Source organism: Thamnophis elegans, chromosome 13 (assembly GCF_009769535.1).
Source record: "Thamnophis elegans isolate rThaEle1 chromosome 13, rThaEle1.pri, whole genome shotgun sequence".
Lineage (NCBI taxonomy): Eukaryota > Metazoa > Chordata > Lepidosauria > Squamata > Colubridae > Thamnophis > Thamnophis elegans.
Genome location: NC_045553.1, coordinates 43685746 through 43712466, shown reverse-complemented (window position 1 = coordinate 43712466; position 26721 = coordinate 43685746). Strand labels below are relative to the sequence as shown.

Sequence of the window (26721 nt, the reverse complement as noted above, 5' to 3'; positions counted from 1 at the left end):
GTATTTTATTATTTGTATGCCGCCCTTCTCCGGGAGGACTCAGGGCGGCGAACAATTCAAGGGGGAAAAAAAGGGGGAACATAAAAGACAAAATACAAATAATAAAAGTAGACAACAGTCGCGCAACCATACATGTCGAGAGGGGAGGGAACTCAGCACCCCCAGGCCTGCCGGCAAAGCCAGGTTTTGACGGCTTTTCGGAAGGCCTGGAGAGAGGTGAGGGTCCGAATCCCTGTGGGGTATTCATTCCAGAGGGCCGGAGCTGCCACAGAGAAGGCCCTCCCCCGGGTAGTAGCCAGGTGGCATTGGCTGGTAGATGGCACCCAGAGGAGGCCAACCCTGTGAGATCTAATGGGTCTGTGGGAGGTAATTGGCAGCAGGCGGTCTCTCATGACCTGAATGACGGAGAATCTCTATAGACGTTATCCTGTCGATTATCAAAAGTTGCTGGACAGCGAGATGGACAGTGCATAAATCTAAGGAATTAATAAACATTACTCCGTCTCCTGTCCCGTGAGATCAATCAGATCAATTCTAGGATGTATCAACTCTTTGTGTGTGCATGTGCACTTGTCAGTGTGTGTGTGTGTGTGTGTGTGTGTTTGTGTGTGCTTGTTTTGCTTTTGTGTAACCTTCAGCATTTCATTTTCAGTTCCGAAGAGGTGGAGAGATCGTTTTTACCTGTTTTATGTAGGCCATGTAATTCTGGTCTTGGGCATAGGAGCCGTATTCGTTCTCCACCTGCACGGCTATAATTGGCCCTCCGTTCTTGTACTGGGAAGAGAAGAAGGAAAACGTAAGCAAATTGAGTGGTGCAGTTGGAGGATATAATTACTGTGTTTGGGATAAGATTTATGGAGGTCGACACTGTACAGTTTTTGCCTTGCTTCTCCACGGCTTGGTCCGGAGTTCCATTTTAAAAGAGAAACCAAAGGTCCCATCTGGCTCAAGAACACTTCCAGGAGGCAGAGATGGAATAAATCACAAAGTGCCTGCTGTACCCTCTCCTTACCACCAATAAGAAAGAAAGAAAGAAAGAAAGAAAGAAAGAAAGAAGAAAGAAAGAGAAGGAAGAAAGAAAGAGAGGGAGAGAGGAGAAAGAAAGAAAGAAAAGGAAGGAAGGAAAGAAAGGGAGGAAGAAAGAAAGATAAAGAAAGAAAAGGAGGGAGGAGAAAGAAAGAAAAAGAAAGAAGAAAGGAAAGAAAGGAAAGAAAGAAAGAAAGAAAGAAAGGGGAAGAAAGAAAAAGGAGGAAAGGAGGAATAAAGAAAGAGGAGGGAGGAAAAAAAGAAAAAGAAGGAAGGAAGGAAGAAAGGAAAGCAGGAAAGAAAAGGAAGGAATAAAGAAAGAAATAAAGATAAAGAGAAGGAGGGAGGAGAAAGAAAGAAAAAGAAGAAAAGAAAGAAAGAGGGGAAGAAAGAAAAAGGAGGAAGGAAGGAATAAAGAAAGAGGAGGGAGGAGAAAAAGAAAAAGAAGGAAGGAAGGAAGGAAGGAAAGCAGGAAAGAAAAGGAAGGAATAAAGAAAGAAATAAAGATAAAGAGAAGGAGGGAGGAGAAAGAAAGAAAAAGAAGGAAGGAAAGAAAGAAAGAGGGGAAGAAAGAAAAAGGAGGAAAGAAGGAATAAAGAAAGAGGAGGGAGGAAAAAAAGAAAAAGAAGGAAGGAAGGAAGAAAGGAAAGCAGGAAAGAAAGAAAGATGCTCAGGATACATGTGAACATTTAATAGCATCCCAGGAAGGTTTAGAAAATTAATCTTGGGGGTGTTTGGGCATGATAGGATCTACCTGGTTTCTAATTCTGGTGAGACAAAGATCGAATGATTTAAAGAAAAGAAAAGAAAAAGAAACCCTAGGAATAAATAAATAAATGGTGTGATTTTATTTACCTGAAGATGGACCACCTGGGGTATTAGGTTGTCAAAGTAAGAATCGACAGCCTCGGTGAAACCCTTGTAGGTTGTCCTCAGTTGCATTTCAGGATCCTGAAGCAACCAGCTAGGAAAGAAGACAATCAATTAAAAAAGGAGAAGATGAAATAAACAAGAAATCCTTGTGACCACTGACAGTTTTTGCTCACCCTCCTTTAATTCTGGACTGGACATTCAGCTTGGTTTTAAATCGTTTTTAAATGCTTGAAGAAGTTCTTTAAACTATTCATACACACACACCTGCACCCACATACACATCTTAAGAAAGATGTGTAGATGGGTAGAAAAAAGCTTACACTGCAGTTAGGTAGATACGAAGGAAGGAAGGAAGGAAGGGGCAAGCAAAGGGGGAGGAGAAAAAGAGAGAGGGAAAGAGGGAGAGAGAGAAAGAGAAAAAGGAAGGACAGAAAGAAAGAAAGAAAGAAAGAAAGAAGACATAAAGAAGTAAAGGAGAGCTAGAGAGAGAAAGAAAAATGAAAGGGAGAGAGAGAGAGAGAAAGAAGCAAAGGGGAGAGAGGAGGAAAGAAAAAATGACAGAAAGAAGCGAAGGGGAGCTGGAGAGAAAAATTGAAAGAAAGAGAGAGAGAGAAAAGAAAGAAGGAAGGAAGCAAAGAAGTAAAGAGAAGAGAGGGAAAGAAAAAATGACAGAAAGAAGCAAAGGGGAGGGAAGGAGGAATCTTGGATAGTTCTAACATGTGCAATATAATATTTTTTCTATCCATTTTACCTATGCATTTTCTAAACCTTTTCTAATGCAACACGCTTTCGTGTGGCATTTTCCCTAGAGAAATGACAGCACTTTTTCTTAATATCTATATGCATTTCAGGATTTTTTGAATTTTAAAAAAGGGGAGATTGTTTTGCATAAGACTGCATTGGCCTTGAATACTGCAAAATTAGGTTAAGTTTGTCCTAGAATGCCAACCACATTGTTGTTGGGTTGTTGTTTTTTTTGCCCTTTCTAAACTTGCCTCAAATTGCAGGTTTAAATAACTGAAAACATTTTTAAAATGCAACGGCGTGGAATTGGAGAAAACCAACTCAAAGTCAGCTCCCTTCTTGAAAAGAAGGTGGGGAAGGTTAAAAGAGAGAGGCAGAAAGTCTCTTTGAGCCAAGATTCTCTGGGGACACTCAATCTCTGGTGGCAAAGACAAGTGGAAAAAAAATAAAAAAATAAGCAGGACTGGTGAGTGTCGGTGACTCCCTTGGGACCCGGTAACTAGGAAGGATTTTCAGAGATGACGTCGGACGCATCAAGAGTATTGCTTTAGGGCCTGATATCTAGAGATTATCCCCAGAGGGAAGAAATAAAACCAAGTGAAGGAAAATAAAAAAAAGGAACCCAGCTGAGGAAGTCAGCCGTTCCTTCCAGTCACTAGAAAGGAAGATGGAGGTCATCTGAAGAATCAGCCAAAAAATGCAGGCCAAATCAGGTTAAATTCCCAGTCTGACTAAGGGCAACTTCTGTGGAATTTTGCACAGGGCAAGAAGCAGGGATGAAATCCAGCAGGTTCTGACAGGTTCTGGAGAAGCGGTAGCGGGAATTTTGAGCAGTTCGAAGAACCGGCAAATACCACCTCTGGCTGGCCCCAGAGTGGGGTGGGAAAGGAGATTTTACATTATCCTTCTCCTGGAGTGGGGAAGGAATGGGGATTTTGCAGTATCTTTCCCCTGGAATGGGGAGGGAATGGAGATTTTACACTATCCTTTTCTCAGGAGTGGGCTGGGAATGGGGATTTTGCAGTATCCTTTCCCTGGAGTAGGGAGGGAATGGGGATTTTGCAGTATCCTTCCCCTGGAGTGGGGAGGGAATAGAGATTTTGCAGTATCCTTTCCCTGGAGTGGGGAGGGAATGGGGATTTTGCAGTATCCTTCCCCTGGAGTGGGGAGGGAATAGAGATTTTGCAGTATCCTTTCCCTGGAGTGGGGAGGGAATGGGGATTTCACAGTATCCTTCCACTGGAGTGGGGAGGGAATAGAGATTTTGCAGTATCCTTTCCCTGGAGTGGGGAGGGAATGGGGATTTTGCAGTATCCTTCCCCTGGAGTGGGGAGGGAATAGAGATTTTGCAGTATCCTTTCCCTGGAGTGGGGAGGGAATGGAGATTTTGCAGGATCCTTCCCCTGTCACGCCCAGCAAGCCATGCTCACAGAACTGATAGTAAAAAAAAATGAATTTCACCACTGGCAAGAAGTCACCTGTAGCTAGATGATCAGCATCAAAGACCAAAACTCTTTAATTACAGGTGTTGCCTTTTGCGGAGTTGAGTCCTTTATCTATCACTTTTGGAATGAACCAAGATAGTAATGTGTTCTCTCTCTCCCTCTCCCTCTCAAACACACACACACACACACACACACACACACACGGTGTTTCACAGCAGAGATGTCAACCGTGGCAACTTGGAAGACCTGTGGACTTCAACTCCCAGAATTCCCCAGCCAGCCATGACCGAAAGGACGGGAGTAAATTCAGAAGGCTTCCCCTAGGGATCATTTATGACTTAGAACTCAGAACAACTTTATTGTCACTTTGAATGTACACTAAACAGCATACATTAAAATGAAATTTCGCTGCATGCAGCTCTCAAAGGGTCACCGTCTCCAATATACACTACATAAACATGACTAAATAAATTAATGGCCAGATGCCTTTCCAGTCGCCAAAGCGGAGTTTTGTTCGGCAGATACATTCTCAGTGCGCCCAGAGAGAGAAATATCTGTCTCTACCTAGGATTGAACTCACAGCCTTCTGATTGTGAGACGAAGGCTCCGCCTCTAGGCCACCGCACCACTTGCCCACAGTTCCACCCCAGCCGCAAATATTCTACTTGCCCCCTCTGATCTGAAAAGACAGCCAGAAGATACTTAGGCATGAACACTACTTTCCGTGGATGAGCCAGCATGGCCTACTTATGCTCTCCGCCATTATGGATCCCCAAATCGTTCTCTTGAAAAATGTTATCCGCTGCTTTTATGTGAAATGGGCGTGAAGGGAGGGAACGAATGGAAGGAAGGCAGAAATTGCTTTTATGCTGAATAATTGAATGCAGAAGGAACAAATGGTGCTTTTATTCTGGGTGGGAAGGAAAACACTCTGGCATCGGGCAAGTTCTCACCCACGTCACCCTGCATAAGCTGGCCTATTGTTCCCTTTCCCCCCCTCTTCCTTCTCCATCTCCATAGCTTTGATGACAGGGCTCCAAATTCCTGAGATAGCTTGTCCTTCTCCATTCTTCAGGCCATCCTCTCCCCGCTCCTCCCGCCCCCGTTCTGCTTTTAAGTCACTGGACTGCAGGGTCAAAATATCGCTTGTCCAAGGCTCCAAAGTCTGTCAAGAGAGGATTTCAACAGAAGGCCAGGCTTCGCTGATGCACTTTCTGTTAATAATCTAAACTGAGAAATGGGGAAGTTAGAATAGAATAGCAGAGTTGGAAGGGACCTTGGAGGTCTTCTAGTCCAACCCCCTGCCTAGGCAGGAAACTCTACACCACTTCAGACAAATGGATATCCAACATCTTCTTAAAGACTTCCAGTGTTGGAGCATTCACAGCTTCTGGAGGCAAGTTGTTCCACTGATTAATTGCTCTAAGGGTCAAGAAATTTCTCCTTAGTTATAAGTTGCTTCTCTCCTTGATTAGTTTCCACCCATTGCTTCTTGTTCTACCCTCAGGTGCTTTGGAGAATAGCTTGACTCTCTCTTCTTTATGGCAGCCCCTGAGATATTGGAAGACTTCTATCATGTCTCCCCTAGTCTTTCTTTTCATCAAACTAGAGATACCCAGTTTCTGCAACCGTTCTTCATATGTTTTAGCCTCCAGTCCCCAAATCATCTCTGTTGCTCTTCTCTGCACTCTTTCTAGGGTCTCCACATCGTGGCGATCAAAACTGGATGCAGTATTCCAAGCATGGCCTTTCCAAGGCCTTATAAAGTGGAATTAACACTTCCCGTGATCTTGAGTCTATCCTTCTGTTTAATTGCTTGTCACAAAATGGCTGATTTTTTTTCTTCCTATTTTTGGGGAGAAATGTTTCTGCGGAGAATTTTGCCTCGACTTCTGACCCAAAAGAGCAGTCAGTGTGTGTGGCAGAAGAACTCAGAACAGCCGTTTTGAAGCGGAGAGGCATTTCCTATCACCCTTTGCACAGGGTTCCTGGAGAGGGAAGGGCAGGAAAGCAGAAGCCTTTCCAAATCCTTGTCATTTTTCATTCCCATCATGCCTTTTAACCCAGCTGCGTTTTGTAGTACAGGTAGGCCCGTGAGGGCAAACCTATGGCATGCGTGCCCAAAGTGGCACACCAAGCCATGTCAGCTGGTGCGCTTGGTGTCGCCCGTTCCTCTTCTGGGTTTCTGGCATGAATGCACGCATGACAACTGGCTGTCCTTCGCGTCTGCGGCAGTGCTGGAAACTGGAAGCACTGGTCTATGCGTGCCAGCCAGCTGATCTTTGCGTGCGCATGTGCGCCAGTAACCGGAAGTTAATTTCCCGGTGTGCGCATGCCCAGTGGGCAGCTTCTCTTCCAGGTCACGTCCACCAAACCGCGCACTCCCTTTTGGGCACTTGGTGCCGAAAAGATTCTCCATCACTGATATAGGCTAAGTGTGACTATTGGCTATCCCAAAGTTGCTTTTTCTGAAAGGCACCTGGAGTTTCTCATTTTTTTCCCTCTTGAAAACATTTCCCTTCTCATCCAAGAAGCTTCTTCAGTTCTTGGATGAGAAGCGAAATGTTTTCAAAGAAAAAAAAACACCCAAGAAAGTCCATTTCCCTTTAAAAAAAAAGTACTTTAGGGACAAACCATGGCCTGAAGGATTGAGAATCTCCATAGGCATTTGACCACTGGCTCCTTTTAGAGTATCTTGGTGGTTGTCACAAGGAAGAGGGAGAATAACATTTTGATAAGCTTGTAATGGGGGAAAAAATAAACAAAAGTTAAGACTACGGAGATTCTCCGTCATCCAGGTCCCGATTGTTGCTTTTTCAAAAAGAGACAACTGGACTTTCTGCTTTTTCTTTGAAGACATTCTGCTTCTCATCCAAGAAGCTTCATCAGCTCTAACAGGATGGAGGGGAATGAAAGGATTTATACTTCTTGCAGAGAGCTGGTCATTTGCATCCTTTTAGAGAGTCATTGAGGCCACCTGGAGGTTTATCTGTGTCAACAGAGGGCGGGGGGAGGGATACGATACCATCTATATCCAGTCTACAAGACAGTCCTTCCAACAGTTCCAAGAAGGTTCCACACACCCATTTGCGCCACTCAGGTGACCCTGAGGACAGAGACAAATCTCCTGGCGGCCTCAACGACTCCCTAAAAGGATGCAAATGACCAGACAGCTGTCTGCAAGGAATATAAATCCTTCCATTCCCCACCATCCAGTCAGAACCGAAGAAGCTTCTTGGATGAGAAGTGAAACGTCTTTAAGGGGAAAAAAACCAAGGAAGTCCAGTTGCCTCTTGAAAAAGCGCCTTAAAAAAGAAAGGAAGAGGTTGACATCCCAATACTGCAATACTTTAATCTACAGGAAAATTTCCTTCTGCCTTTTTTGTTTCCTATTTAAAGAGGCTTCTCCAGTTTAGGAGTTGCAACTTAAGACTTCGAAGCAGCAACATCTAGAATGTTAGGAAAGTGAAAGGGTGAGGAAATATTGCTCTGAACCAAAAGAAATTATCAGTTGGAAGGACAGCTCAGTGGAATACGCCCAGCAGAAAGCTTGCTGCTAACAGGAAACCAAATCAGTTCTACGCAGACCGGATACATTTCATTTGGGAAGGAAGAGCCTATTATGTAGAATATTTAAAATAAAATAATATGTGATAAACAAGGCTCACTGCAAAGGAATGACCGCTGAGTTTGTCTGGAGCATTAGTTCTATTTGGCTATAGCAGTAGCAATAGCACTTAGTCTTATATACCGCTTCATAGTGCTTTATAGCCCTTTCTGAGTGGTTTACAGAGTCAGCATATTTGCCCCCAACAATGTGGGTCCTCATTTTACCGACCTCGGAAGGACAGAAAGCTAAGTCAACCTTGAGTCGGTCAGGATTGAACTCCTGGCTCTGAGCAAAGTTATCCTGCAATATTGTATTCTAACCACTGGGAAGGAAACGGAAGAGAGGGGAAGGGAAGGGAAGGGAGGGAAGGAGGAAGGAAGGAAGGAAGGAAGGAAGGAAGGAAAGAAGGAAAAAAAATTGCAATAGCACTTGGACATATACTACTTCATAGTGCTTCACAGCCCTCTCTAAGCAGTTTACAGAGTCTGCATTTTGCCCCCAACAATCTGGGTCCTCATTTTACCGAACTCGGAAGGCTGAGTCGACCTGGACCCTGGAGAGATTCGAACTGCCAAATTGCATGCAGCCGGCAGTCAGCAGGAGTAGCCTGCAATACTGCACTCTAACCACTGCGCCACCATGGCTCTTATTTATGCTGTAATTATCAGATTTCTTTTCCTTAAAATTAGACCTATGAAAGCTGAAGACAGAGTTAAGGAGTAACGTTTTGCACAGAAGTCAAAATCATTCAGACTTACCTGGGCAGGCCACCGAGGTCCCACTCTGAGCATATATATGGTCCAGGACGCAGTATCACCCATAGCCCTACTTCTTCTGCTGTCCTAAGAAAAGCCCTGGAGAAGCAAAGGAGAAATGGCAACAGCACTGCAAAGGCAGAGCGGACTCAAATTTAGCAAAGGAAGCTCAAAATAAAAAAATAGCACTTAAAACTTAATATACCGCTTCACAGTTCTTCGTATCCCACCCTGTGCGGTTTACAGAGTCAGCATTTTGCCCCCCAATAATCTGGGTCCTGATTTTACCGACCTTGAAAGGATGGAAGGCTGAGTCAACCTTGAGCTGGTCAGGATCGAACGCCTGGCCGTTGGCAGAATTAGTCTGCAATGCTGTATTCTAAACACTGCGCCACCCTGGCTCAAAAACTGACTTTATCTAAAAACCTAATTATAGAATGTAGGGATTATTAAAAGGGACTCGTGAAATTTTCCTGCCAACTAAATTCTGCTGATAGTTTTACAGAGTTTGCAAAAGTTATAGCTATCAAGGCTCAAATGTAGTTTTTCCTCTCTCTCCCTCCCTCTCATCTCTCTCTCTTTCCCTCATCTCTTTCTCTCTCATCTCTCTCTCCTCTTTCTCTCATCTCTCTCTCATCTCTTTCTCTCTCGTCTCTCTCTTTCTCATCTCTTTCTCTCTCCTCTCTCTCTCCTCTCTTTCTCTCATCTCTCTCTCTCATCTCTTTCTCTCTCGTCTCTCTTTCTCATCTCTTTCTCTCTCATCTCTCTCTCTTTCATCTCTCTCTCTTCCATCTCTCTCTCTCTCATCCCAGCCCCAAATCACCATCTTATGCTGATACTCATTTAGAGATTCTATTGAAATTCTAATTTTTATTTATACATCTCAAATCTGTGTACATAATGCCCAATCGTTTTTATTACGATCAACAGCACAAGAACCTCCTGTATTTCTGATTTCCAACTCAAAACTATCTCTCCACCTTTTTACTTCTAAAATCACCCCTCTGCCTCCTAGGACTGCATAAGAATGATAAATTCAGCATATGTACATTTGATATCAGATGAAAACGGATGTTTAGATCGCTAGATTTGTTTCGTAAAGAAAAGGGAAATATACGCCTGATACGTACTGCAGATCCAAGTTTCCGCTGAAATCAAAGTTCCCTCTGACGGCCTCGTGAAGATTCCACGGGACGTACCTGGAACATGCAGTGAATAAACATCTCCTAAGTACAGACACGTGACCAATGGCTACTAAGATATAGGTCGTAAGTCAAGGACTACCCGCATTCCAGGGAAATCAGCAATTACATTGAGACAAAGCTGAGTGTTGTGGCCCGCCAGAGTCGGACAGTGAGGAGGTTGGGGAGGAACATGGGCCAGTCCTGGGGGCTGAGGAAAGCTCAGATGAGGCCTCTGCATCGGAGGCAGAGAGGGAGCTAAACAGCAGTGAGGCAGAGGAACAGCTGGAGCCTGTTCCCAGTGTGTGCATGCGCAAAGCTGCCAGAAGACAAGAACAACTAAGAAAGCAGGGTTGACTTAAAAGTCACACCTTGGAGGTGATTGGCCCCTCCCAGAAGAAACAAAAGAGGAGCGAATGGGGAGGGGGCTTTTGCAGGAAACAATTTGTTCCTTCGGTTGTTTCAATAGTGGAAAGTTCTCTTTGTGACTATGAGAGACTCTGTGCCAAGTGTTGCCTTGCCCTGCCTTTGGAAACTAGTTATCTGGCAGCTCTCCAAACGAGATAAGGTGCGTGTGGATAAACATTCCTCTGAAAGACTGTTTGCCAAGCCTTGCCGACTGGGAATGAAAGGAATTCACAGTCGTGCAAATAAAAGGAGTTTTGCAGGGACCAAGACTTTGCTTCTTGCTTTCTAAGGAATCCTGGGTCAGAACACTGAGTGGGCCATGAAGAGGAGACCAGCCTTACGTTGTGAGGGTGTTCAGGCCGCAGGCCTTCATCTTGACCAAGCGGTCCCTCCAATATTCCCGGGGGATGCGGAAGTAGTGCATTGAGCCGCCAAGGATGCGAAAGGGCTTCTCCTCCAGCAGGAACTGTGAGTGCTTCGCCTGCAAGCCCAGCACTCGACCCCAGAACCGCATGGGAATGATGTTCGTCAAGTTAAACCTGAACAGGAAAGAAAGCAAAGGGTAAGAATAGCAGAGGCAGTTCGAGAGTCGGTTTAATCTAGCGGTTAAGGCGCCAGGCCAGAAAGTGGGAGACCGTGAGTTCTAGTCCTGGGGTAGGCATGGAAGCCAGCTGGTTGATTTTGGGTAATCATCCAAAATCGGCTTTCATGCCTAAAGGAGGACTAGAACTCCCAGTCCCCTGGTGATTGGCCAAAGGACACCCAGCCAGTTTTCATGCCCAAGGTGTGACTAGAACTCCCAGTCTCCTGACGTCTGGCCAAAGGACACACAGCTGGCTTTTATGCCCAAAGTGTGACTAGAACTCACAGTCACCTAGTGGTTGGTCAAAGGCCACCCAGTTGGCTTCTATGGCCAAGATGTGACTAGAATCCCAATCTCCTGATAATTGGCCAAAGGCCACCCAGTCGGATTCATGCCCAAGGTTTGACTAGAACTCACAGTCACCTAATGATTGGCCAAAAGACACCCAGCTGGTTTTCATGCCCAATGTGTGACTAGAACTCCCAATCTCCTGATAATTGGCCAAAGGCCACCCAGTCGGATTCATGCCCAAGATGTGACTAGAACTCACAGTCATCTAGTGATTGGACAAAAGACACCCACCTGGTTTTCATGCCCAAAGTGTGACTAGAACTCCCAATTCCTGTTAATTGGCCAAAGGACACCCAGCCGGCTTTCATGCAAAAGGTGTGACCAGAACTCCCAATCTCCTGATAATTGGCAAAAGGACACCCAGTCGGATTCATGCCCAAGATGTGACTAGAACTCACAGTCACCTAGTGATTGGCCCAAAGTCACCCAGCCAGCCAGATTACATGCCTCTTCTCTCCTGTATTTAACCCATTTCATGGGGTCGTGCTATAACCTCTATCTTTCTACCTCTCTTTGCCCTTCCCCAAGGTCATCCTTTCAAAGAATCTTTCTATTTCCCTTCAGCATTCATGATTTAACTTTGGAAATTCTCCTTCACTTCTTCAATTTGCGTTATCCTGGGTCTCGGGGTGGGGGGGGAGAGGGGGGAGAAGGAAAAAGGAATCACAGTTTTCAGGAAGAAATCTTCAATCCAGACTCGAAAACTCCGAACAAGGAAACTAGCAGAGTGTTGAAAACGGGAAGCTGCAAAATGATGGGTCTCTGCAGGTGTGCGTACGCAGACCCCGTTTTCAGACACAAATGTTTAAAACGTTCCCAACAATCTGCAGCGGTATTCTGGCAGCACCAAGCTGCGCTGTCAAACAAGAAGCAGATATAAAGAGGCGCAGAGAATCCGGAATTCTCCCATGCTCTGTTTCCTTAAGCAACAAAACATTTTGCTTCCCCCCCCCCCAATGTTTCACAACGCAAAACCAGCGAACCAGAAGAAAAAGAATATATCTCCGATACCTGCCTATTTACAATAACTGAATAAAAATGGCCACAATCCAGTGGACTTCATCCAGACTGTGGGTTTTTGTGTTCTTCAAACCGCTTGCGTTCAACGTATTATCTCAAATCACTGTAGAAACTCTTAGGAACGGGGAATGCTAGCTTGTCTATGTACTGGTGTGATGGAGACAGGATTTAGCAAGGACTTGATGCCTTCTTATAAGCTGGTGGACACAATACTCATCAGAACTATTAAACAGAAGTTGAACTGTGCCCTGTTCTTAATTTTGCAAGGCTTCTTCTCCGACAACACTGCACTGCTAACTAGGGCATACAAAACCTTTGCTAGACCAATTCTCGAGTACGGCTTCTCTGCCTGGAATCCACATTGTATATTGGACATTGATACAACTGAACGAGTCCAGAGGTATTTCATGAGAAGAGTCCTCCATTCCTCTGCTCACAATAGAATATCTTATGCCACCCGGCTCGAAATTTTGGGCTAGGACAACCTGGAACTTCGCCGCCTACGGTCTGACCTGAGTGTACTACACAAAATTGTCTGCTACAACGTCCTACCTGTCAACGAATACTTCAGCTTCAACCTCAATAATATACGGACAAACAATAGATACAAACTCAAGGTAAATCACTCCAAACTCAACTGCAGAAAATACGACTTTAGCAACAGAGTGGTCAACACCTGGAATGCTCTACCTGACTCCGTTGTTACATCCTCAAACACCCAAAACTTTAACCTTAAACTGTCTAGTGTGGACCTCATTCCATTCCTAAGAGGTCCATAAAGGGGGCGTGCATAAGCGCACCAGTGTGCCTACTATCCATGTCCTACTGTCCCCATTTATTTGTACTCATTGCCTTTGTCCATGTCCATGTTTATACACCTGTTATCTTGTACATATTTGACAAAAAACTAATTAACTAACTAAATAAATAAAAGATATTTCTGCCATTAATGTCTTATTCCTCTACTAGAGGAACAGTTATCCAGGGGAAAATAATGTGCAAATTGATCATGAGAAAGAAGTGAAAAACAAGGTGACTTTTTTTTTTTAAAAAAAGAGGAAATCTCACGTGTTGGCAGAATTGCCAGGGGAAGGGAACAGCTAAAGAACAGGGGTCGACTTGGGAGTAAGGCCACAGGTGGGCAATGAATGGCCCCTCCCAGAGGAAATAAAAGAGGAGCGAAAGGGGAGTGGAGTTTGCAGGAGATTATTAGTTCGCTTAATTGGTTCGTGACTCTCCGAGACTCCTTACCAAGTTTTGCAGAGATCGGCCTGGCAGCTCTCCAAGCCAGATAAGGTCTGTGACCGTAAATCCTCCCTTGAAAGACTTTGCTGGATGTGAATGAGCAGAATTCACAGTCAATAAATAAAAGGGTTTTTTGTCGGGACCAGGAGTTTGCTTCAGGCTCTTGGGAAGCCTTGGTCAGAACAGTAACCAAGGTCACCTGAGCATCTGTTAGCCCAACACGGAACTGATTTACATCAGCAGCAATACGTCTTCCTTTGTCCATTACTTTTTATGATAGGCAAGGAATGGCTTCCTTATTTGCCCCCCTTATTTAAAGTCTCTAAACCATAGCCAGCTTGACGTGGCATTGCTCTCTGCCCTCCTTTCTGTATTTGATGATCTGCCAGGGAAATTCTTCCCTAGGGACTAACAGATTCGGCAGGGGAGACAGAGACGCATACACACAACTGTACCCCCCCCCCAGGCACCCCAGTGTTCCCAATTTCAGTTTTTCCAAATGAAATGCCGCACGCCCAAGTGCACGCTCCCACCATCGGCCCAAATATGTCAATTTGTAGGCTTTATTTCCCCTTCTCCAGTCATATTTGATCTTCCTCCACATTCAATTTGCATCATTTGCTCGGCTTAATCTAACTAGAACATCTACTTTTTCCCCCTTTCTTTTGCAGAAGTAATAACCCAGCTCACAAACCAAGCATATGAAAGAAAGTGTATATATATATGTTGTATTTGTGCTGATAAATAAATAAAGGGAGACTAGTATAGATCTATTTCAAGCTATTTAGCTCTCATCAGGTAGCCATACCCTTACTGGGATTCGAACAAAGGCAACAGTAAAAATAATGGCTTTCTGTCTGCTTCCTCCCATATTTGGGCATACCAGGGGTTGTGACACAATACATACCTATTTCCCTGGCTTAGCTGATAAAGGAGGAGAGCCTGTGGCTTAGTGGCTAATATAACTGCCTAATATGTAATACAGTCCATGCTCGATTTCCAGTATGGGTATGGCTAGGTGATGAGAGCTAAATAGCTTGAAATCTATACTAGTCTTCCTTTATTTATTTATGAGCACAATTGCAACACACAAACACACACACACACAAACACACATATCATGTCCGTAAAAATATATTATAAAAAGACAATGTTAATAAGGGTTTAGGTTTTTTTTTTTTTTTACACATTAATGAATATTGCCCGGTTGTGTACATAAATTGTAGCCAAACCAAACAGAAGGACATAGTTGTGTAAATTTGTTTGAACTTCCATTCTGGGGGAAAAAAAATATTTGTCCGCTTTAACCAGTTGCAGACTAGTGTTAAATCTGCAATTTGGAAAACGCCTCTTTCGAATCAAATCCTAAACTAAGCACTATACAGATAATTCACTTAGTGACAGTTTGAAGTTACAAAGGCATTGAAAAAAAACTTTAGTTTTTATATATAATGTACACTGAGGATGGAATTTAATTTCACTGTAGGAGGTGCAATGACAATAAAGTAAACTAAACTAAATTAAAGTCGTAAAATAGGGCAAAATTCACTTAACAAATGTCTCACTTCGCAACAGAAATATTAGGCCCAATTGTGGTTGTGAGTCAGGGACTACCTGCAATCTACTGTTTTGGAGAAGTCACTACTTACAAGGGCTAAATGTGACCTTAATTTTTTAATTCCGCCCTAGAGGAGCTTAACTCAATATACCTTCCAATAAGAGGGCTTCTAAAAACCCTTTGCTCCACTAACCTGAAGATTTACTCGTTATCCAGCTTTAACAGAGGAGGCAGCTAAGTAGTAGGTCATGACTTTAGAAGGGCATTCGTCCTAAGAAGAGGATACACCAGCCAGCAGAAACACAAAGGAGTTTGGAAGGCAACCGCAGGAATGCAGAAAGAATTTTAAAAGTACTTTTTCACACATGCAGGACTTAAATCATCCTGATTCAAACCCAGAGATATGCGTGCAGGTATCACTAGAAGGGAAAGGAACTAGGAGGGGGAAAAATAGTTTAGTTTATTGGGTTTGTACGCCGCTCACTCCCGGAGGACTCCGGGCGGCTTACAATAAAAAGGGGAGGGGGATAAATAAGACAAAACAACAATTTAAAATACAACAACATACAGAATTAAAGTGGGGCTGGATACTTCAACAGCCCCAGGCCTGCCGGAGCAGCCAGGACTTAGTAGCTTTACGGGAGGCCGGGAGGGTAGTAAGGGTCCGGATCTCAACGGGGAGGTCGTTCCAGAGGGCCGGAGCTGCAACAGAGAAGGCCCTCCCCCGGGGGGTCGCCAGCCGGCATTGGCTGGTGGATGGAATCCGGAGAAGGCCAAGTCTGTGCGATCGAATCAGTCTTTGGGAGGTAATTGGCAGGAGGCGGTCTCTCAGGTAACCAGGTCCGATGCCATGCAGGGCTTTAAAAGTAACGACTAGCACCTTGAAGCGTGTCTGGAGACCAATGGGCAGCCAGTGCAGCTCGCGGAGGATAGGTGTAACGTGGGTGTACCGAGGTGCACCCACAATCGCTCGCGCGGCCGCATTCTGCACTAACTGAAGTCTTCGAACACTCTTCAAGGGCAGCCCCATGTAGAGCGCCAAAAATGTACCAATTTGGGTCATAACAGGGCATACAAGTGGCCAACTGCATTCCTCTTGGAACTCCAACTCCCATCAATCCTAGCCAGGGGGTTAACAGCAAGGGATGAGTGTAGTTGTGATCCAAAAATATTAAAGAGAACGGAGGCTGGCTATCGGTGATTTGAATCGATTCTTTGCAGTTATCTTTTCTCCGTAAATGTAAAGTTAAAAAGAATATACCGGTTTTGTATCAAAAGTGTTTTATTTTTTATTTTTGAAAAAGGCAACTGGACTGATTTTATTTTTATTTTTTTTAGGAGGAGGAAGAAAACAACATTTGGCTCCCTACGCTGGAAGCTTCATCAGTAGTGTTGGGTGGTGCGGGAGAGGGAAGGACCATCATCTCAAATCAGTCGGGTCGCCTTTTCGAAAAATAAAAACCACTTTCGATACAACTATGATAGGGATGTCCCAAAGATGGTTTTTCAAGAGGCAACTGGACTTTCTGGTTTTATTTTGAAGGCGTTTCGCTTCTCATCCAAGAAGCTTCTTCAGCTCTGGCAGGATGGAAGGGGATGGAAGGATTTAGACTCCTTGCAGACAGCTGGTCATTTGCATCCTTTTAGAGAGTTGTTGAGACCACCTGGAGGTTTATCAAAGAGGCCATCTATGACAAAGTTGAACAGCCCTCTCTCAATAGAGGGGAAGGGATGCGATATCATCTATCTCCAGCCTACAACATAGTCCTTTCAACAGTTCCACACTCATTTGTATCACTCAGGTGACCCTGAGGACAGAGATAAACCTCCAAGCGGCCTCAACGACTCCCTAAAAAGGATGCAAATGACCAGCTATCTGCAAGGAGTATAAATCCTTTTTTTTCTTGGAAAAAAAAGCATCTTTGGGACAACTATGACCTGGATGACGGAGAATCTTCATAAACATAAAGTTGTATAGTTTTTGAATTCTCCCAAATTTCCCCCACTAATGATCTGATCAACTACTGGACACTTGATGGGAATATTTTTGTACGTGTCTATCATGAATTGAGGCTGGAAGATAAGACATTCTTTTCATACAAATAACTTTTTGTTTGTGGTTCCAAAGAGACCAGACTATTCTTCTGTGTTTCTTGCACATTTTTTAAAGAAGGAAACACATACTGTATATACTCGAGTATAAGCCTAGTTTTTCAGCCCACTTTTTGGGCTGAAAAAAGCCGCCTCGGCTTATACTCGAGTCAGTGAAAAATTTGCCCGAAATGGAGGAGAAAAAGGGGCGGGGCCATGCCGCTGGGTGACACTCGTGAATGGCCCAGTGCCCCTGTGAGTTTCCCCTCCCTCTGTGTCAGTTTGCCGCACAGCGCGCACCGCACCATCCCCCCTCCTCACGTTCTAATGTAATGCAGGGCTGTCTTACGATTCCCCTTCCTCCCCCTCCTGCCGCTCTGCAACGATGTCCCACCTCCTCCTTGTTATGGCAAGCAGCCACATAGCGATGTCCCACCTCCTCTGGTACAGTGATCCAATGATAGGAATCACTGTGCCGTGTGTCATAGGAGGCGGGACATCGCTCCCGCGGCTGCACGGGACATCATCATCACAGCGGGACATCAGCATCATGAGGTGAGTGAAGTATTTCATTGAATACACCGCTAGTTTACTGTTTTTCTTTGAAATAAATATTCAAAAACATTATTGGTATCTATTTTTATTTTTGAAATTTACCGGTAGCTGCTGCATTTCCCACCCTAGGCTTATACTCGAGTCAATAACTTTTCCAGTTTTTTTGTGGTAAAATTAGGTGCCTCGGCTTATATTCGGGTCGGCCTATACTCGAGTATATACGGGTATATTCCAACATGGAAGTGTCAACATGAAAAAAACTTAATTAGGGGTTAAAGAGAAGAGTTTGAGTATTATAAAATTTGGAGTAGACTGAACAAGTGGCTAGAAAACAGAATCCAAAACATGAAATAAAAGTTTTAAAAACTATTGATTATACTATGAAGAAAAATGTATATATGTAAAATCTGATCATGTGCACTATAGTATTATATTACAATATGATTTTTACATTAGCACTAGAATTGTTAAACAACCACGAGAAGACAATAATTGAACAGTAAACTACAAAAGCAGAATATATATGCTGATAGGGAAGCTGTAAAAAATTATATTATTATGTGGTTTGTTTGTGGTTTTCATCTGTTTTGTATTTGTTTTTGTATTTTTCTTGTTTTTTTTTTCTTTGTTCCTTTTTTTTACTTGGGGTTTTCAAACTTGAAAATGTTGAATAAAAACTTTTTTAAAAAAAAAAAAAAGAAAGAAGTTAACTAGGGGTGAAACTAATTTGACAACAAATTAAGAATAACTTCTGCTACGAGAGGGAGGGAGAGAGGAATGGAAGGAGGGTGAGATGGAAGGGAGGGGGAGAAAGGAGTGTTAGAGGGGGAGGGGAAGTAGGGGAGGGGAGTGTTGGAGGGGAGAAAGGAAAGTTGGAGGGGGGAGAAAGAAAGGGTGTATGGAGGGTTGAAGTGCTATATTGGTTTTGTATTTTGGGGAATACAAGGAGGGCTGTGTCTATTGCTCAATGTTATATGGCCTCAATCATGCACAGTATATATGTGACTGTATGAAATGAAAATGAAAAATGAAATAAAACATTTGAAATCAAGAATAACTTCTGCTAGGAAGATTTGCTCTTGATTTCATGATGGATGACCTGTTTCTGTCTCCCTCTATTTGGCCAGAGAAGGAAATAATTAAAACATTATTTAAAATACACACATCTGCTGTTCAGCCCTACAAAAGAATTGCATTCAATCTTATAGAGCTTGAAAAAAAAGTCATCAGAGTGGCAGCCTTCAAAATTAATCTTTTGACAACTTGCAAGCTAAGGAATAGGCTCAGTCACTTCTTCCTTCCTTGCTCAAAGCAAATCAATTTTTATTATAGCCGTAGATCGTCCTAAGGGGGTAGGATACGGCCCTTAAAAGGAAGCCAGTATAAAGGATATAAAAACTGTGAATTTAAATGAGTTATTAAAAAAAAGAAATAAGGTATAAAAGATGCACAAATTGAATTGATGGAACAAAAGATTTAACAAGTGAGAAAGGAGCATAAAAAGTTAGCAAGCGGGAAAACTATCTGCATTAAGTTTCGGAGCGCCGTAGTGCAATAAACCAGGCGCACACGGAAATCTAGTTTATACTGTTAAGCCCCAAGTGTAAGCTAGAAGCCATCCTGTGATGAATTGAGGAGTGCTGCTGCAGAGAATCTGGTAATATTATATGTTGCAGCAGGGGTGGCATCTGAAATCAACAGGATGGTGTACAATTACCTGGTCTGCCTTGTGTATTTATGTAGTAGTGGTAAGATGAGACCGGCATGAATGTTGCTACAGTACAAACATCAAATAAGAACATGTGTTCTGATTCACCAACGTCTTTCCTTTACCAACAGAAAACCACCATGGGGTTAATTCCCAGGTGACGGAGGTTTCCCTTGTTTTGCAAACAATATGAGATTTTCTTTTTCTTAATTTCTCAGCAAAGTGCATGAAATTATTTATAAAACAACACTGGGTTTATCTAAGTAAACAGCTGATGAGGCGGGCAGTGCTGCCCATCCAATAGAAGGACATGAAGAGATGGGGGGAAATGGACACGGCAACCTGAGCCAGGCATTCTTGGTCAGTCTGACCTACCTCACATGGTTGTTGTGAGGAAAAATAGAGGGCAATCATATGTTAGGCTTGCTGCCTTGAGTTATGTATAAAAATGAAAGGCAGTTTGGTGATAATCCTAGCTTAGAAACCAGGAGGCTGAGAGTTCTAGTTCCACCTCAGGCATGAAAGATGGCTGGGTGACTTTGGGCCAATCACCAGGAGACACTAAGTTCTAGTTCCACCTCAGGCATGAAAGCCGGCTGGGCCAATCACAAGGAGACAGTGAGTTCTAGTTCCACCTCAGACATGAAAGTCGGCTGGGAGACTTTGGACCATTCACCAGGAGACAGTGATTTCTAGTCTCACTTTAGGCATGAAAGCTGGCTAGGTGACTTCAGGCCAATCACCAGGAGACAATAAGTTCTAGTTCCACCTCAAGCATGAAAGCCGGCTGGGTGACTTTGGACCATTCACCAGGAGGCTGAGAGTTCTAGTTCCACCTCAGGCATGAAAGCCAGCTGGGTGACTTCAGGCCAATCACAAGGAGACAGTGAGTTCTAGTTCCATCTCAGGCATGAAAGCTGGCTGGGTGACTTTGACCATTCACCAGGGGACAATAAGTTCTAGTTCCACCTCAGGCATGAAAGCCGGCTGGGTGACTTTGGACCAATCACCAGGAGACAATAAGTTCTAGTTCCATCTCAGGCATGAAAACCGGCTGGGTGACTTTGACCATTCACCAGGGGACAATAAGTTCTAGTTCCATCTCAGGCATGAAAGCCAGCTGGGTGACTTCAGGCCAATCACAAGGAGACAGTGAGTTCTAGTTCCATCTCAGGCATGAAAGCCGGCTGGGTGACTTTGACCATTCACCAGGGGACAATAAGTTCTAGTTCCACCTCAGGCATGAAAGCCGGCTGGGTGACTTTGGACCAATCACCAGGAGACAATAAGTTCTAGTTCCATCTCAGGCATGAAAACCGGCTGGGTGACTTTGACCATTCACCAGGGGACAATAAGTTCTAGTTCCATCTCAGGCATGAAAGCCAGCTGGGTGACTTCAGGCCAATCACAAGGAGACAGTGAGTTCTAGTTCCATCTCAGGCATGAAAACCGGCTGGGTGACTTTGACCATTCACCAGGGGACAATAAGTTCTAGTTCCACCTCAGGCATGAAAGCCAGCTGGGTGACTTCAGGCCAATCACAAGGAGACAGTGAGTTCTAGTTCCATCTCAGGCATGAAAACCGGCTGGGTGACTTTGACCATTCACCAGGGGACAATAAGTTCTAGTTCCACCTCAGGCATGAAAGCCGGCTGGGTGACTTTGGACCAATCACCAGGAGACAATAAGTTCTAGTTCCATCTCAGGCATGAAAACCGGCTGGGTGACTTTGACCATTCACCAGGGGACAATAAGTTCTAGTTCCATCTCAGGCATGAAAGCCAGCTGGGTGACTTCAGGCCAATCACAAGGAGACAGTGAGTTCTAGTTCCATCTCAGGCATGAAAACCGGCTGGGTGACTTTGACCATTCACCAGGGGACAATAAGTTCTAGTTCCACCTCAGGCATGAAAGCCGGCTGGGTGACTTTGGACCAATCACCAGGAGACAATAAGTTCTAGTTCCATCTCAGGCATGAAAACCGGCTGGGTGACTTCAGGCCAATCACAAGGAGACAGTGAGTTCTAGTTCCATCTCAGGCATGAAAACCGGCTGGGTGACTTTGACCATTCACCAGGGGACAATAAGTTCTAGTGCCACCTCAGGCATGAAAGCCAGCTGGGTGACTTCAGGCCAATCACAAGGAGACAGTGAGTTCTAGTTCCATCTCAGGCATGAAAACCGGCTGGGTGACTTTGACCATTCACCAGGGGACAATAAGTTCTAGTTCCACCTCAGGCATGAAAGCCGGCTGGGTGACTTTTGACCAATCACCAGGAGACAATAAGTTCTAGTTCCATCTCAGGCATGAAAGCCAGCTGGGTGACTTCAGGCCAATCACAAGGAGACAGTGAGTTCTAGTTCCATCTCAGGCATGAAAACCGGCTGGGTGACTTTGACCATTCACCAGGGGACAATAAGTTCTAGTTCCATCTCAGGCATGAAAGCCGGCTGGGTGACTTTGACCATTCACCAGGAGACAATAAGTTCTAGTTCCATCTCAGGCATGAAAGCCGGCTGGGTGACTTTGGACCAATCACCAGGGGACAATAAGTTCTAGTTCCATCTCAGGCATGAAAGCCGGCTGGGTGACTTTGGGCCAATCACCAGGAGACAATAAGTTCTAGTTCCATCTCAGGCATGAAAACCGGCTGGGTGACTTTGACCATTCACCAGGGGACAATAAGTTCTAGTGCCACCTCAGGCATGAAAGCCGGCTGGGTGACTTTGACCATTCACCAGGGGACAATAAGTTCTAGTTCCACCTCAGGCATGAAAGCCGTCTGGGTGACTTTGGGCCAATCACCAGGAGACAATAAGTTCTAGTTCCACCTCAGACATGAAAGCCGGCTGGGTGACTTTGGACCATTCACCAGGAGACACTAAGTTCTAGTTCCACCTCAGGCATGAAAGCCAGCTGGGTGACTTCAGGCCAATCACAAGGAGACAGTGAGTTCTAGTTCCACCTCAGGCATGAAAACTGGCTGGGTGACTTTGGGCCAATCACCAGGAGACAATAAGTTCTAGTTCCATCTCAGGCATGAAAGCCGTCTGGGTGACTTTGGGCCAATCACCAGGAGACAATAAGTTCTAGTTCCATCTCAGGCATGAAAACCGGCTGGGTGACTTTGACCATTCACCAGGGGACAATAAGTTCTAGTGCCACCTCAGGCATGAAAGCCGGCTGGGTGACTTTGACCATTCACCAGGGGACAATAAGTTCTAGTTCCATCTCAGGCATGAAAGCCGGCTGGGTGACTTTGGGCCAATCACCAGGAGACAATAAGTTCTAGTTCCACCTCAGACATGAAAGCCGGCTGGGTGACTTTGGACCATTCACCAGGAGACACTAAGTTCTAGTTCCACCTCAGGCATGAAAGCCAGCTGGGTGACTTCAGGCCAATCACAAGGAGACAGTGAGTTCTAGTTCCACCTCAGGCATGAAAACTGGCTGGGTGACTTTGGGCCAATCACCAGGAGACAATAAGTTCTAGTTCCATCTCAGGCATGAAAGCCGTCTGGGTGACTTTGGGCCAATCACCAGGAGACAATAAGTTCTAGTTCCATCTCAGGCATGAAAGCCGTCTGGGTGACTTTGGGCCAATCACCAGGAGACAATAAGTTCTAGTTCCATCTCAGGCATGAAAACCGGCTGGGTGACTTTGACCATTCACCAGGGGACAATAAGTTCTAGTGCCACCTCAGGCATGAAAGCCGGCTGGGTGACTTTGACCATTCACCAGGGCACAATAAGTTCTAGTTCCACCTCAGGCATGAAAGCCGTCTGGGTGACTTTGGGCCAATCACCAGGAGACAATAAGTTCTAGTTCCATCTCAGGCATGAAAACCGGCTGGGTGACTTTGACCATTCACCAGGGGACAATAAGTTCTAGTGCCACCTCAGGCATGAAAGCCGGCTGGGTGACTTTGACCATTCACCAGGGGACAATAAGTTCTAGTTCCACCTCAGGCATGAAAGCCGTCTGGGTGACTTTGGGCCAATCACCAGGAGACAATAAGTTCTAGTTCCACCTCAGACATGAAAGCCGGCTGGGTGACTTTGGACCATTCACCAGGAGACACTAAGTTCTAGTTCCACCTCAGGCATGAAAGCCAGCTGGGTGACTTCAGGCCAATCACAAGGAGACAGTGAGTTCTAGTTCCACCTCAGGCATGAAAACTGGCTGGGTGACTTTGGGCCAATCACCAGGAGACAATAAGTTCTACTTCCACCTCAGGCATGAAAGCCAGCTGGGTGACTTTGGGCCAATCACTTGCTCTCTGCCTCAGAGGGTTGTTGTGTGGGGAAAATAGGAGGAAGTATTAAGCATATTTTCTGCCTTGAGCTACTTATAAAGTCATACAGGAAGGATAAACATCTAGTACAGTGTTTCTCAACGTTGGCAACTTGAAGATGTCCGGACTTCAACTCCCAGAATTCCCCAGCCAGCGAATGCTGGCTGGGGAATTCTGGGAGTTGAAGTCCGGACATCTTCAAGTTGCCAACGTTGAGAAACACTGATCTAATAGGTAGGTAGGTAGATAGATATGATGCAAATGTATTATTGTAGTTGTAGTTGTAGTTGTTGTTGTTGTTGTTATTTCTTAAAGAGGCAGGCTATGCACTAACCTGTCCAATTTCCTCTTGATGCAACCATCGCTTACTTCTGTTAGGAAATGCATTTCCATTGCAACCACAGGGCAACAGAAAACAAACAACTCTTTAACTGCCAAGGAGGAACTAAGGCATTATCTGGGCAAAGGCAGTTGGTAGGCTTACCAACAGATCTGGGAGTCTTTCTGTAAAACACCAGGCGCAAGGATGAGAAGGAGGGGGGTGGGGTGGGGGTGGGAGTCTACCCAAAATAGCCAGATGACCCAGGATGGATGGGGACGGGTCCTCTCTTTCTGGCATGTCTCCCCCTGGTATCTGAGGTATTGACCCGGCTGGCGTCCCAAAATCCTTGCCAACTTTGAAATGGGCGCGTTTCAACACACTGCGGATGGGAAGGGGTGCAAAAGCAAGTTTGAAAGATGCTTGCAAAGAAGGAGGGGGGAATAAACTTTTTTTTGGAGGGGGAAGAGATTAGATTGACAGAGTTGGAAGGGAACTTGTAGGCCCAAGCTGGAGACCCTCCACCATTTCTGACAGATGGCAGTCCAGTCTCTTCTTGAAAGCCTCCAGTGATAAAGCTCCCACAACTTCCGAAGGCAACTTCTGTTCCATGGGTTGATGGTTCTCTCTGCCAGGAAATGTCTCCTTATTTCCAGGTTGAATCTCTCCTTGGTCAGTTTCCATCCATTATTCCCTGTCTGGCCGTCGGGTGCTTTGGAAAATAGCTTGACCCCCTCCTCTCTGTGGCAGCCCCTCAAATATTGGAAGATGCTCTCCTGTCTCCCCTGGTCCTTCTCTTCCCTAGACTAGACATACCCAGTTTCTGCCACTGTTCATCGTATGTTTTAGCCTCCAGTCCCCTAATCATCCTGGTTGCTCTTCTCTGAACTTTTTCAAGAGTCTCAGCATCTTGGAAGGAGGCAATCTGCCTTTAAAGCATAGCTGTGCACCGTGGTGTGAGTGTTTGTGTGCATGTGTGCGTGCAATTTCCTTTGCAAAGTGAATTGCACACACACTTTTGCAGAAATTATGTTCCTGCAAAGTCTGGACCGAGCAAAAAATGTTGGGAGATGGAGGTGTCCCATTTTCCATATGGGGAGGAGGGGGGGGGTCTCCTGGAGCAGCATGTGGCTCTTTCATCCCTCTGCTGCGGCTCCGTCCCTCAAAATATGTGAAACAACCGCCAATGTGCGACACCCGTCAGCAGGCAATTTATTGAGCTTTTCGACCCCTGGTTGGTTTTGTCTCTCCTGGTGTTTTCTTTTCTGTGGGAAATGGGTCCAAAGGGCTCTTCGAGTGTTTAAGGTTGCCGGCCCCTGTCCTAAGGGGATTACCGATTAACAGAGTTGGAAGGGATCTTGTAGGTCATCTAGTCCAACCCACACCCAAGCCAGAGACTCTACACCATTTGGGGTGCGATGGAATGCAATGGGATGGGGGGTGGACAGGTGGCTTTTATCCCGCCCCCCCCCTTGTTATCTTCCAGCCCCTGGCTGTGGATGATGGGTCTGGTGGTCGTCAGGTGGAGCAAGGGGCGGCTGGGGATGATGAGGGCGGTATCTATTTGGGGGGGGGGTGGAAAAACACCAGTTTTAAGAGCAACTGCATGGAGGGAGGGAGGGAAGGAAGGTCACCTCTGTCTGGGGATGATGGGTAGGGGAACCCCTGGGAAGATGGGCTGGGGAGTGGCCTGGGGAGGGGAGGAGTGGTGGTCCCACCGAGGGGGATGGGGTCAGGGGGCGGGGCATCGAAGCCACGCCCCCTCCCTCCTTCTCTCCCTACCTCCCTCTCATATGCCTCACCTGCGGATGGCGACGGCGGTCAGCAGCAGCACGAAGAGGCCCGCCAGCAGCCGGCGACGGCGGCGCCCTGCGCAGCTCCACATGGCCGACGACCTCCGACCAGACTCGGGCCCCGTCCAGCCCCGCTCCGGCCGCTCTGGCTCCCACGCACGGGCGCCCCGTTAACGGGCGGAGGCGCCTCCCATTGGAGGAGGGCGGGCCAGGCACCGCCACGCCATTGGCTGAGGGCTCGGGAAGGCGGGCGCTCGGGCGCGCGAGGCCCCACGCGACCCCTCGCGTCCATTGGACGGCGCGCCCGTCGCTCTTTCGCCCCGCCCAACGCCGGCTCACCTGTGGCCCGGCGGAGCGCGCTCTGTACGTGGTCAGGAGCCCTCTTGCCACCCGCTGACGGTCTCTGATAGGTCTGCCTGATAACACGAAAAAAACCCTTTCCCATCACACACCCCCGATTCCCCCACAACCCCCCCAAGAAAAAAACCAAAGGAGGCGAACCCGTGCAATGCTTAACGTGTGAACGCGGCCAAGAAGCGTGTCCCGTTGAGACACGTGTTGGAACTGGGCTGTTAAATGTTCTGCTCTTGAAGATGTGAAAGAGAATGAAAAAAAGAAGGGTGGAAATTACAAAACAAATGACTTCCCATTGTCATTAAAACTGTTTACAATTGCACCGAATACAGATTACATCCTATCTCCCTCATTGTATCATAGATCTAATCCCTCCTATCAAGTCGTCAAAAGTATAAATCATTTCTCTGCAATTTACTTTCCTGCACTCTCCTTTGATTTTATTTTCCTTATTTTAATAGTAACAGAGTTGGAAGGGACCTTGGAGGGCATCTAGCCCAACCCCCTGCTCAGGCAGGAGACCTATACTAGGGATTCAAACTTCCAAACTGGTCATTGATTCACCTTTATGACCGTTTTGGTATCCCAGGGTCACGCAATCCCCTTTTGCCCCCTCCTGACAAGCAAAGTCAACAGGGAAGTTGGATTCACTTAAAAAACTGTATCACTAACTTAACAACTGCAGTGATTCACTTAACAACTGTGGCAAGAAAGATCGTAAAATGGGGCATAACTCACTTCAATGAATGTCTCACTTAAAAACAGAAAGGCTGGGCTCAGTTGTGGTCGTTAAGCCGAGGACTATC

The 26721-nt window shown here is 45.6% G+C and overlaps 1 protein-coding gene across 1 annotated transcript in view; it reads right to left on the bottom strand.

Moving 5' to 3' along the window:
• Positions 1 to 25762, bottom strand: part of LOC116516599 (beta-galactosidase-1-like protein 2) — a 54562-nt gene extending 28800 nt beyond the window's left edge. Inside the window, exons 1-6 of the mRNA XM_032229192.1 lie at positions 25571 to 25762; positions 10384 to 10581; positions 9584 to 9652; positions 8457 to 8552; positions 1882 to 1990; positions 682 to 774 (exon numbers count right to left, since the gene is read on the bottom strand). Coding sequence (XP_032085083.1) covers positions 682 to 774; positions 1882 to 1990; positions 8457 to 8552; positions 9584 to 9652; positions 10384 to 10581; positions 25571 to 25653 — 648 coding nt within the window. The 5' untranslated portion in view covers positions 25654 to 25762. The remainder of the gene's footprint in view (positions 1 to 681; positions 775 to 1881; positions 1991 to 8456; positions 8553 to 9583; positions 9653 to 10383; positions 10582 to 25570) is intronic.
• Positions 25763 to 26721: the final 959 nt, after the last annotated feature.